Genomic DNA, 13,593 nt, shown 5'->3' with positions numbered 1-13,593 from the left:
TATAAATAGGGGCAGGGCTGGGAGTGGAGACTCAGATCCCTGTGGAGTATTAACTGTCATTTCTATTTGCACAAAGAACTAGTGCCACTCACTGTGGTCAAAGTTGGCTTTTTCTGCCCACATTGTTTTGGGGTGAAGACATTCTTTGCTGAAGATTCCTGGGAGCAACCGAGAAACAAAGAGTTGTAGCAAGTTAAAAAGAAATGCTATGCATGGATGAGCACACTGCACGGGCTTCTCCCTAAAAACAAATGTAACAAGCCATGCACAAAGCCACTTTCTGATGCGCTACATGCCATATTCCAATATGCACAGGCACTATGAACCAAGAAGCACTTCACAACGAAAAGGGATGTGGTTGCTTGGGAGAAAAAGAGTTCCCTTTATCATTCTATTTGCCAGGATGTAGCATCATTCCTGCTTTGCCACTCTTACTGCTCATTCATTTAAGAAAAAAAACCGTGCTGGAGGACGCAGAGAGACAAAACCATGCAAGTACATCAGAGGAGCAAAAAGAGCGAAATGGAATGAAGTGGAATGAAAGTGAGGTAAATGCCAAGCTGCAGGAAGGTCACACAGCAGCTACTTACTGCTATAACTTTCTTCGAGCTGCAGCTGTCCTTCTTGGGCGATATTTTTTTCTGGAAGGATCAAGACCCATTTAATGTAGAGTGACAGGATTAACATACATCTCAGATACATTTAATTTTTAGAAATCAATCATGTGGAATCTGTATTCATTGGGGTCTTTAACCAGGGATCTCAGGTTCAGGATAAAATCATGCATTTGCTAGCCGTGAGCATTTCCAGTTAATGCAGCCACGTATTATTAAATTAAAATTTTACATTTCCTAGTCATTTCCACACAGAACAGAGATTTTTACAGACCCAGGAGAAAAACATTAGAGCACACAAAATAATTGTTAGACTGGAATCCATGGGCACCCTCAGATTTTGAAACTCATATCAAATGCACCAACAATTCAAAATGATCTTTATATATCCTAAGGGAATGTTCCTTATATAACTCTTCCTTAAGGATTATCTAGCCCAAGATTCCTTTCATGCCTGCATGTTTCAGAGAGAAGGGAATCAGCCAACATGCAGAAATTTTAACTTCATCTTAGTATACTTCACAAGCAATCCTAGTTTCCCTTTGGATGTCCACAAAAGAGAACATGTTGCTTCGGATCATTTTGCTCAATACATAAATGGATAAGTGTACTGTTTTTGATTCATCTGTTTAATTGAGTTCTCTTTATTTCATTTTAAGATACATAGAGAACAGATTGCATTTTAGGTCATATTTATGCAGAAATATTGGAATTTCAAAAGGGCTCACAAACACTTAAGCATCACCTTATTTACAATGTTCTAGTTACTAAAAAAAGATATACCAGGCATCAACAGTTTATCCTCAGGCTCTACAAATCATAACTGAGGTTCCAATTATATTGCCACATACTTGAAAATCAAGTATTAAGTCAAATAGGCCTTGTATAGAAAATGTTCTTGAACAATTAACTTATCTGACTTTGTGCTTTTCAATATAAGTTAGGCTACAAGCTCATATCTTTATAAATAAAATTTAGGGTTTCAGGAGGCTAACCTCTGTTTTAGCCCCACACATTTTTATTCCCCTTCAGAATTGCAATATACTGGTAATATACTTGAGCATTCCCCATCTGGTTTATACTAAATAGTATTCTTAGACTAGAGGACCCAATAATGGTTCATCCCAAACTAACCAAAAAGTCACAATTAGGAGTAGCACTATGTGCAACAATATTGAAAGAAAATGCCTCAGTGCCTAAGTAGTCCAGAAATACCCTGGAAAGAACAGCAGAGATTCTGAAAGGCAAAAAACATAGAATCATATCTATCATAATAAAGATGAACTAAAATGTTTTTTTTTAAATGTCCTCATGTCTCCTGGCCCTCTCGCAACTGTCTCCTATTCGCAAAAACGCCAGCTACAAGGATTTGAGGCATCTGGAGTCACAACTTACGGCTCTTTGCTAAGCTCCTCTAAGCAAGCTACTAAAGGGTCTGATAGGGAACCCTTTGAATGGATGTGGGCCAATATCACAAAGTACTTGTGCACCCGGCATTCCCGATGTTACTTAGCTGTTTACACTGTATGTGTCTGAAAACAAAGGAATGGCTGTGGGGCTGTTGTCCCAGACCCTGTAGTGTATTCTTCCAAGCAACTTGGACCCTCTTGTCAAGGCTGACCAGGGTGTCTCCGGGTAGCTGCGTCCATTTTCTGGGGTTGAACAACTGACATTTGGAGCTCTTATAGAGGCTGAAACTCCTCATTCCGTATGGGAATTGTTAGAATTAAAGGAGAGGAGGTGTTTGTCATTGGCCAGCAGCAAGTCGATTGGTGAAATATCAAGCTGCTCTTCTCGAGAATCCTCCTCTTCAATTAAAGAGGCGCGTGCAATTTAATCCAGACACCTTTTTCCCCCCACTGGAACAGGGCATCTCACTTGATTGTGTGCAAACTATAGCCAAAGTGTTTTCTGGTCATATTTATTTGGCAGACCATCCTTTTGATAGGAACTGTATACAGATGTCAGGAGCTCCATATGTCACGGAGAACAACAGAATGGCTACACTGTGGTCACCCTGGACCAGTTACTGGAAGGATCAACTTTCCCTCTTGTGACTTCAGCTCAAAAGGCTGCATTTATTGCCTTGACTAGAGCCTTGGAGTTATCAAATAATGTGGTTTTCAATATTTATACCAATAGCAAATTTGCTTATGGTGTAATAAGTAACAGAATAATAAAATAACGGACAGACCTTAGAGATTTTCTAGTCCAACCCCCTGCTCAAGCAGGAGACCCAACACCATTTCAGACAAATGGCTGTCCAATCTCTTCTTTAAAACCTCCATTGTAGGGGCATTTACAACTTCTGGAGTCAAGTCATTCCACTGACTAATTGTTTTCACTGTCAGGATCTTTGTCCATCTAGCTGCCAGGAAATTTCTCCATCATGCTCGTGGTACTTTATGGAAGGAGCGTGGTTTGTTAATTGCGCAGGGGAGTCCAGTTAAATATGATCCTAATATGCTGTGCCTTTTGGATGGCACCCTGCTTCCCAGCAAGATGCATATAAGGATGACATGGGAGTGCCTTATAAAAATCCCAAGGTAAATACAATCTTTTAACAACCATGGCCTTGGAACCCCAATGTGTACTTGCATATAATTCTATATTTACCTCCCTTTCCACCTTCAGGGGCCATGTCCTTCGAGAATATGTTCACTTTGTGATTAAAAATGTTCCTTCTATTTCTGTAGCTGTTTAATACTGTTTTGTCCTTCCGGTCTAGGTCACTTACTACTACACTCATTCAGCCCTGGAAATTAGGTTCTTATCAAATCCTGGCATTCCGGTGATCCTTTGTCCAGAAAGTGGAAGAGACCTTATGTTGTTCTTCTCACCACCCGTAGGTTGGTTACTGGAGCCCAGACCTGCATTCATCACACCTATCTGAAGGCATCTTCTCTCCGTGCTGATGATGAACTTTGGGTTGTTATAGGTCCAAACACCACTGTGGTTGTTGGTTCATTTCAGGATGCTATGTGATATGAGCTGAATGCTCTATATTGCTTCTTATCAGCCCAGGGACTTTGCGCATTTGGTCCTTCTTTCTTCTCTTGCTACAAAATTGTTTGCTCTTTAGTACTATTGACCTCCTCTTTTTCTTTGTGCTCCATGGCCTCTCCTATTCTTTCCTCTTTGTCTGCATTCTTCTCCTTGTCTTCTTTCTCTACAGGACGGGGAGGGGGGGATTATGAGTGCTATGGCACTGGGACTGAAAATGATCGGGATGTAGACATAGAGGTGATTAACGATATTCAGGATTCTCTGACCCTTTCTAGGGACTCAAGAAAACAAGAAATACATGAAGAGGCAATGCCTTAGAAGCCTCAAAGCCAAGATGAATGAAGACTTGAAGACAACCTAGACATATATTGATATCTCCCAGTTCACACATAGGAACATGACCATCTTCACAGGGGCAAACAATACCTGGTGCCATCACTGGGGTTGTGGAATGCCAATATGCATATCCATAATGTAGGCAAAAATCCTAAATGTTACTGAATGCTGGATTTGCACCCACATTCCCACCCAAAGAAACAGACTCTTATTAAACTTGGAGCACGAATCCAAGATCTTCCGCTGTCTGCCTGAAACATTCAAAGGCAAAGTTGGAAGCTTATGAGCAGTGGGACTGTACAGTATCTGGGTGGTCAATACTGCCAGTTATTAGACCGATTGAATAAAATGACATGAGGCCTTTGGGAAGAACACCGATCTCCGCCCTTCTATTTTATGCAATTTCATTGGCACTATATGGGTGTTGTTGCATAAGAAAATATAGATGTTGAAAACCACAGCCCACTGAGCTGCTCGTATCACACTTGGTGGCTCTGAAATGGTAGGTTTGCTTATAAATATTTTGTCAACTTTCTGGTCTGAAATTTGCACAGTGGGCATGGTTATCCCCTCCGTCCGAGTAATATACCAGAAAGAGTGGAACCACTGGATCTGCAATAAGCACACTTTGGTGCAGGATTCAGTTCGGGAACACCTTTTCAACTATAAAACACATCATACTGGAACCAAGGACTTAATTAAGGATCTATTGTACAACTGGGCAGAGAGTATGTTTAATTTGACCATAAAGAGTATGTCCCAACTGAATAAAGAATAAAATGAGATTAGGGAGGTTGTTCTCCAGAACCAGCATGCTCTAGACATTGAGTTAGCAGTAATGGGGGAGGGGGGGGGATTGTGCACTTATACATGCTTACTGTTGTTATATTTTTAATTATCACGTAGATATTAATCATACCATTCACCTCATGGGTAATATTGCAAATAGATTCACAGATGTTGACATCCTAGGAGTGTTCTTGGGCATATTTTCTTGGCTCTCAGATTGGCTGCCTGGTTGGGATGGCCTAAGGAATATTCTTAGTTTTGCTCTTCATAATCTTCTGAATTCCTTTCGTTCTTGTTGTTGCTGTAAACATCTTAAACCAGTATACATACAGGCTTGTCCTAGGAAATTTTATACAGCGACTGAACTTCAAATTTTCTAAGGTGATACCTCTCCGTATTGCTCAAAGTATCAAAGGGGGGATTATGACGATCAAGAGTCTTCCATTGAAATGGCTGAATTAAAGAGAATAAATGAGTTGTAATAACATCTACTTGTCCATAGCTCAGGGAGGCATGACAGGAAACCATAATGGACTTGCTAAATATGCTCCTTTCTAAATGTACTTGGTACAGCGATGACATTGTAGCAACTGTTTTTTTATCTACTTTCATGCAAACGACTGTATTTCCTACTTGTGTACTCAAGTAAACTATAAAGGCATGCTGAATAAATCATTTGGGGTTCTGAATAATCATGTGACTTAGAAAGAACTAGACTCTTTGTTTGTGCCAGGCCAGACCTAGGACTCCCGCATAACAAGAACTAAACACCAAATGTGTCATTCCCATTTGGCTTTCTTGCTTTAAGCCAAATCTCTGTGGTCCATTAGAAGTACAAACATTGAAACTTTCCTCTAAGATATGCCTTTAGTCATTTTTTCACTTCAATTTGCAAAGGACTTCTCCCTAAATGAAATAGGCTGGTGCTGCTTTCTCTTTCTTTTATATCCATTCTAGAAGCCGTGGTGGAGCACAGTGGTTAAAATGCAGTGGTTAAAATGATCCTGACCGGGATTGACTCAGATTGAAGGTTGACTCAGCCTTCCATCCTTCCAAGGTTGGTAAAATGAGGAGCCAGATTGTTGGGGGCAATATGCTGACTCTATAAACGGCTTAGAGGAGGCTGTAAAGCATTCTAAAGTGGTACAGAAGCCTAAGTGCTATTGCTACGTCAACCACTCCCTTTAAAGAAATTCAAAACTAGTTGGATCAAGCACACACCTTGCGTTTGAGACAACGGCGCTTGAGACATTTCCACTGACGTTTCATGCCAGGTCTTTGCCTCCGCAAACAGATTGCACAGGTCCCACAGTCCTCAGTTATCTCGCAGGCCTGACATATGCCACAATCAAGGCCCTGCAAACCAGAATGAGAGTGGAGGAGAGGTAACTGTTAAAGCGTAAGACCATGTGTAAGCCTACCTGAAGCTGGAAAGAATCAGCAGAAAACCACAAACCATGGAAAAAGGGTGGGAAGGGAAGGAAAAGCAGGAAGCAGCCTATGGTACCTTTTTGACAATCTTCAAGCATCGGCGCAGCAAGCATTTGATGTCAATGTGGAACTTGGGGCTTTGGGCTCGCAGAACACATACACTGCAGATGCCGCAGTCCTGAGACATCTGGCAGGCCTGGCAAACACCACAACCAATTTGCTGCAAGGGCAGAGGGGTAGGGATAAACAAGGTTCCAGGGAAAGCAATCACCTCAGTGGCCCATCACCTCAAAAGCACCACACTTCACCTATCTGGCTGACCACATCAAAAGCATCACACCGGATGTACACATCAAGCATCAACTGTAATTTGTCAGGCTGCTAAACAGAAAAAGCTCACCAACTCTCTAAACTAAAGACACCAGGTGTTTAAAACTATTGTGAACTACTCAGTGTCGCTACAAGACAGGTGGCATGTAAATTTAATAAATCATTACTATATACACAAAAATGTTAAGGCGCAGTTGTCAATTCTTCAACTGATATTGGACTTTATTGGCATCAAGTCATTCCCAAGATCCTAGGCTGTTGTAATGTTATCAGTGTAATCTATGCACGTATCCAAGCTGTACAGCTTTTTATTAATGACAGATGGAAATGTTGTCAATATGTAAGATTTTCTAAGTGCTGGCCAAAGTTTATTGATATGGCACCCAGTATGCCAATAACCACTGGGACCACCACAACTGATCTTTCAATTTTGATTTTCAGATCTTGATACTTTGTGGTCTTCTCCAATTTTTAGTCTTTTATTGTACTAACCCCTGGTATTGCCACATCAATTATCCACACTTTCTTCTTTTCAACCACAGTTGTTGTCATTAACCCACGGTCCTCAACTATCTTGGGCAAATCTCTGAATCTCTGCAAAACACACTACTTAGGACAATTTGGCTGGAGATGGGAGCAACCATAATGCACGACCTGCCAGATAGACAATTTTGTTTTATAGCTCTATCTTATATTCTGTCATCGTCCTAGGAGGTTTCTTCCTCCAAGAGGCAAACAAAACCTTTATCTTTTCATCTTAAATTCAATCTTCAGCCCTGCTGCTATCGATAAAGTATATGCTTCTGTACCTCTGCAATACTCTAATACAGGCAGTCCTTGACTTACAACAGTTCATTTAGTGACTGTTCAAAGTTACAATGGCATTGGAAAAAAGTGATTTGTGAATGCTTTTCACACTTACAACCATTGAAGCTTCCAATTGGTCATGGGATTAAAATTCAGATCCTTGACAACTGGTTCATATTTATGACGTTTGCAGTGTGTCCGGGATCATGCGATCACCTCTTGTGACCTTTTGACAAGCAAAACCAATAGAGAAGCCAGATTCCCTTAACAACTGTGTTACTAACTGAACAACTGCAATGATTCACTTAACAATTGGGGCAAGGAAGGTCGTAAAATAGGGCAAAACTCACTTAACAAATGTCTCACTTAGCAACATAAATTTGGGGGTTAATTGTGGTCATACGTCAAGGACTACCTGTATTCTAAATCCAAAACAGAGCACCTTCTAGTTGGGCTCAACATGCTGGCTACAGATTATAGGAAATGAAGAGCAAAAGCATCTAAGAGTCTCTCATTAGGAAAACCTCTTCTAATATATTCCAGCATATAGCCAAGTTGGGTTTCAATTACAAACAAACAAACTTTCAAATTTGAGATAGAATCGTAGCTTTTCAGCTCTTCCGTTTTCCAGCTCTATACTTCTCTCTGTCTGTAGTAAAGCCATTCTTTCATCGGTTGCAAAAGCGGAGAGCAAACACAGAGGTGCAATCGTAAAAATGCAGACTAATAATAACGTGCATACTTGTATCTTACAATGTCGCAGTAGCATTTTGATGTGGTACAAACTTATATCTAAGCACAGTACCTTTTATGCTCACACATCTCAATACACTTTCTAAATAAAGCAGAAAGCGTGACTGTGCCTTAGATCAGAGTTCCCCAACCTTCCCAGCTTTGTGGTATGGCTGGGGGAGGGGGAGATGGTTCCACATGAGTGGTGGGCTAGCATATGCATGTGCAGTGCACAGCTCCGTTTGTGCAAGTGATGAGCCTGCATGCATGCTGCTCGCACAAATGGAGCACCCTTGCCCATGCTCGTGTGCTGCTCACGCAAGCGGGGATACGTGCATACATATTCACCCACCACTTCTGTGGCCCAGTTGCAAAGGGCTCGAGGCCCGGTTGTGGGCAACAGACCAGGAGTTGGGGACCCCCGTCTTAGATCTTACCTTGTAATATCTTTGCTCCCTGTTAAAAGCTCTTCTCTGAGCTGAAAGAAGCAAAACAAGTAAGTAAGTAAAGCTGGCACACAAAAACATTGTCTTAGTGTCTACTAACAAATGCAGTAGAGTAAAAAAAAGAAGGCAATCAATCAAAAGGTTAGTAGGCATAATAATAAGTGAATCAGACATCTGACAGATTGCCCTACTTCTCAGGCAGAACACAAGATGAGTAATTATTTGGATTGGAAGAAAACAAAGGAAGGTTTCCAGCAGTCTTTCTGACTGACAGAATTATTATCTCTGAAATAAACCTAGATATGTTCAAATAGGGAAAGCAAGAAAGATGGATACTCTGGCACACTTATGCATTAGACCCTTCTGGTCAAAAAAAGGCCTTGCAGATTCATACCTTGCCTTCAAATATAAAGCTAGCAATATTTTATTGAAGAAGGAAAGGAAAATAATTGATCTTTCCTACTGACATTTAATTATTTTGATGGCTTGACAAGCGGGGCAAATTGCTAAGTCTTGAAAACCCTGTTCCCTGAAACCAAGCGGCTCAAACCCCTCAGGAGGAATCCCATTGGGCTTGACTTTACCCAAAGTCCAACTCAGAGCATCATTGGTTAGATTCACTCTTTTTCCTCTAGCAAAAGAGAAAGAGGGACTCTCCAGGTAGCACAAGTTTGAAGATGTCTACAAGTCACAATCAGGTCTAAGGTCATAATCACTCATTCCAAGTAATAACTAAAGCCTAAATTAAACAATTTCCCCAAGCCTCCAAGACAACCCCAAGTTCTCTCTGGAACCTAACAGGGCCCCTGTGGCTGGAAGCACAGGGAAACTCTAAAGCAGTGGTTCCCAACCTTTTTTTTGGCCATGTCCCACCTAAGCATCTCTAAAATCCTGATGCCCCCCCCCCCTTTGTGACATATAATTCGTACTTCACTCAAAAAGTGAACTCTACGCACGTGTGGGAAGCCTAAAGACCATTAACTTGGTTTAAACAAGGTTCAAATTGCCCCCATTAAAAATCAATTGCCACCCTGTGGGGCGTGCGCCCAACATTGGGAATAAAGCAATCAAGGGGTCAATTGATCATGACAAAAGACCAATGTCATTATTCTCATATCCAAATCTTGCCACTATTCTCCTGAGACAAAAACCAGATCTGACTATAACCTCCTCTGTGCATCAGCCATCAAGGATTTGAGTAAGGTCATAGAACCTCCATTTCCACCTCCAGGAAAAAAAAAACAGGTTGAAGGGAATTCCACCACTAACTCAGAGCTGAATAACTCTGAATAGGAGCAGCAGAGTTCCTATTCTGCAGGAAAGCTAATTTAGGAATAGCAACCCCAATTGATCCCTGGTGCCCAATTTTAGAAATTGGACTTCATATCAGGTAATCTGTGGCACAGTGCACCTAAAACCACATCATTGTTGATAATATCAAAGCAAAGCATCCATTCTTACAAAAGCTTTCAAGATATGGCTTTGCAGTCTTTGTCTACAAAGATTTACATCATTCATTGTCAAAGATAGCATTTTCACCTTTGTCATAGCAGTATAAATAGCCCTTGACTTACAACCCTTTGTTTAACAGTGGCTGAAAGTTACAACAGTGTTGGAAAATGTGACTTACGATCTGTAACTTGCACTTACAACTGTCACACCTCCCCCATGTTCATAGGATTGGAGTTTGGGTGCTTGCCACTGGCTCGTACTTATGACCATTTGCAGCACCACATGATCATGATTTGCAATCTTTTATGCCCGTTTCAGCAAAAACAAACAGCAAAAATGCTCTTTGAGAAGTTTAACAAACGTGTGACTCGCTTAACGACTGCCATCAAAAATTGTCATAAAATTGGGTCTGACTTGACTTACAACTGCACCAATTTACAACAGAACTGCCAATCCCAACTGTGGCTGTTGAGAACAATCTGTATCAGCCCTTTCCTTCTAGATATTAATGAGCAGTCACATGAGAAAAAAAGAGGTCCTTGCAAAGCGAGAGAGGCACAGGGAGACATCACATAAGAGCAATGATGTCCAAACACTTTACCACCTGCCTTCTCCAAGCAGTGACTAGAGCTTTGATCAACCAGCCATCAGATCCTCACAGAAAATGCTTTTCTGGAGATCCATAGGGTCCATCAGTTTCCTGGAGCAGGCTGATCAAGTAGTTCCTGTCCCCTTGCCAAGAAGGGTGACAAAAGCAAGCCTGAAGTTCTCCATGACAATGGATTGATGTCAAAATCCTTCACTACTAGATCATGTCATAATTGCCCTGAGAAAATTGCCCCAGATCATTTAGTCACCAGTGTGTATCAGATCAGTGGAAACTTATGGAGGCCATCAACTCCTAAAATGCTCTGGACACAACATTACAGATGGCAAATTGAAATCCCCAAGAACCAGTAACCATAGGGACTTCAACATCAGCCCAGTGATAGAATCCCATTGTTCCAAAATGGAAGCAGCTCAGCAGCAGAGAGGCCAGTACAACAGCTATTCCCTAGAGGCCAACATCAACCACAGCACCTTATATTCAATTATCTGTAGAGAACAGCCTCTGAGAGCTTTCAAAAACTCAGACAACAGCCCTGTTTCCATCCTCTTCTGGGTCTTGGGTAATGCAAAACCCAAAACCAGGTGAGCATAATTTCAAGAGGAACACATTCCTCTAAGCCCACCTGCACATCTCAGACATGCCAGGTAAGATCATGAATAAGGGCAGCCTTTTGACATACTGATCAGGGAGTTCAACAGCAGTAGCCAGAGCAGAGAGCTATTGAGGATCCAATGACCAGGCCTCAAGAGTAGAAGCCAAAGGCCAGACAGTGAATACCCTTTCAAATATTGGATCTGGTATCCCCAGGTATGGCCCGTCTTCAGATTCCCACCATACCTTCCTCTGCCTGTTACCATTGTGATGCTCCTACCCACCTTCTCAACTCTCCAACTTTTCCCCCCTCTACACTTCCTACTGAGGGAATGGCCAGTCAATCCTTTAATTGCTTTAGGTAAGTAAGTAATCTACCATTCCAGCACAGCATCAATAAAACAAGTCCTTGTATTGTCACCTTATCACTTGAAATACCAACCTCTGCAGTCTGGGCAGAGCCACCGACAACGTCTCTGAGATGGTAGCATTATTTCTGGGAACTGTCCCTGACAGCTGGCACAGCACCTGGAAGAAGAGATGGACAGGATCACTCCTTTTCACCCACATCATAATTCTTTCTTACTCTGTTGCTTATTGCAACCTGCTTTATCATTCCAAGAGATTTTCAAAACTGCTCTCCAAAGTTTTCTACTACATAACCATATTCAGCTGTATTATCGGGAACAGTAATAACATTGCGATCATATGGTGCCAATGATTAACTTGGCAACATTTTTATCCAATATTTGATTTGATTTGTCATAATTCTTTGACTATTACTGGCTAAACAGCACAATTCACTGAAGATGTCCAGGCCAGCAGAACATGGCTTAGTTTAGGATGGAGGGTATCTTCCTGAGTATCTGCAGTAATACCATGTTAGGAACATTGCATGCTATCAAAAAATATTACATGCTAAACCTTGAACACTGAGATTTATGTTCGGAATTTGTTCAAAAGTGTGCATATTCACACACATAACAAAAGAATGTGACAGGCTGCTGAAATAGGATTCAAAGTATGGTTACCCAGTTTCTAGCTGAAAAAAGCTTCCAAACCTCGGTGTTCTATCTGAGTGAAAATAAAGTTATCTGTCTTTAAAACTTACATATCTACAGAACTGACTATTTATTGGAGATTATCTGATCCTCTCTTAGCAACATTCCTTGCCTAAACTATTTTCTTTCTGCCTTCACCCTATTCAAATGTATGAGAGAATTTAGTCTTAATATACCTTCCTTTATTCTATTACTTAATGTCTGGAGTTACTGCCACGGTTAGGAAAGACCATTAAAGTTATCAATTTGTAATTTGTTTCCTAAATAGCAGCCCTACAAAAAGCAACCGAAATCATTTAAAAATGATGGGAAACAAGGTACAAAAATCTCAAAGTGCAGGGAATATGCTTTTGCCAACGTTAATCTAACTCAAGAATGATTTGTTCTAACTTGAAAATTGAACTTTTTTAAAGTCACAAAAATCTTGCACTATGTGGGAAAGAAGACATATCACTTTATCTGTCCCACACAGGGAATTAATTATGACTAATTTGATGAGAAAAAATATGAACTTTATGAAGAACCCACTTGAGCTATTTGAAATAAGGCAGCTTATGCCTTCTTGCCTCAGGCTTTTATCACTTCTTTAGCTATTGTTCAAAGTTACAATGGCACTGAACAAAGGGGAACTCATCACCTGACTGCAAAGTTCCAGCCATCACAGCATGCCCATGGTCAAAGGCTGCAATTCAGGAACTTAGCAAGAAGCTCATAATTACAATGGTTGCAGCAGCAGCAGCCCGTAATCACATGAATGCCAGTTGTTTCCTTCTCTGCCAGCTTCCCACGAGCAAAGTCAATGGGGAAGCCAGGGAGACATTGTAAATAATTCCTGCTACTTTTTCACCTACCTGCCTGCTCATGGCACCTATCCCTTGCCAGCACACCCTAGCATTGACTCATAACAACTGCCATGCTCCATAGCACTTGCCTGTGCCACCCATACACTCATCCCCACTCCATAGTGCTTGCCAACAGCAATTGCCCACCCGTTCTTACATAGCAGCTGCTGCTGGCACCCACCTGCCCTACTCCATTGTGCCTGCTAGGAGCATCCATACAACTGCCTGTGGCTGTCACCCGCAACTCTTGCCCATTGGCCTGTTTGCCTGGGATTCCTCCCTTTTCACATATCATGGTCACATGAGAGCCTCGGTTAATGAACTGTGTGGTCCTGAGACCACAAGGGCAACTGAGACTTCAGAACGGCTGTTACCAAGTGATGTGGTCATGTGACACTGTGCTTTATGACTCTATTGCAGAATGATGGAAATTCCAATCCTATGGTAACCCAAAGGCTACCTTTCATATAAACTTGGTAAGAAGAGGTTTTTTTAAGCCCTGGTGTAGAAATGTCCATCGTGATCAAATTATTGGCTTTCCGAATA

General features: G+C 41.4%; 1 protein-coding gene across 11 annotated transcripts in view; it reads right to left on the bottom strand.

Moving 5' to 3' along the window:
• The window catches only part of LOC309384358 (methyl-CpG-binding domain protein 1-like), a 76,618-nt gene that overhangs the window by 28,984 nt on the left and 34,041 nt on the right, over positions 1-13,593 (bottom strand). For 3 of the 11 annotated variants that reach the window (XM_081937770.1, XM_081937776.1, XM_081937773.1), the window contains exons 6-11: positions 11,587-11,672; positions 8,483-8,523; positions 6,253-6,396; positions 5,967-6,101; positions 591-641; positions 93-158 (exon numbers count right to left, since the gene is read on the bottom strand). In XM_081937770.1, the coding sequence (XP_081793896.1) occupies positions 93-158; positions 591-641; positions 5,967-6,101; positions 6,253-6,396; positions 8,483-8,523; positions 11,587-11,672 (523 nt within the window). The remainder of the gene's footprint in view (positions 1-92; positions 159-590; positions 642-5,966; positions 6,102-6,252; positions 6,397-8,482; positions 8,524-11,586; positions 11,673-13,593) is intronic. The other 8 variants (XM_081937775.1, XM_081937779.1, XM_081937774.1 and 5 more) reach the window with 5 other exon arrangements.

This window comes from Natrix helvetica (genome assembly GCF_964273705.1).
Source record: "Natrix helvetica genome assembly, chromosome: 1".
Taxonomy (NCBI): domain Eukaryota; kingdom Metazoa; phylum Chordata; class Lepidosauria; order Squamata; family Natricidae; genus Natrix; species Natrix helvetica.
This window is presented reverse-complemented; position numbering and strand designations above follow the sequence as displayed.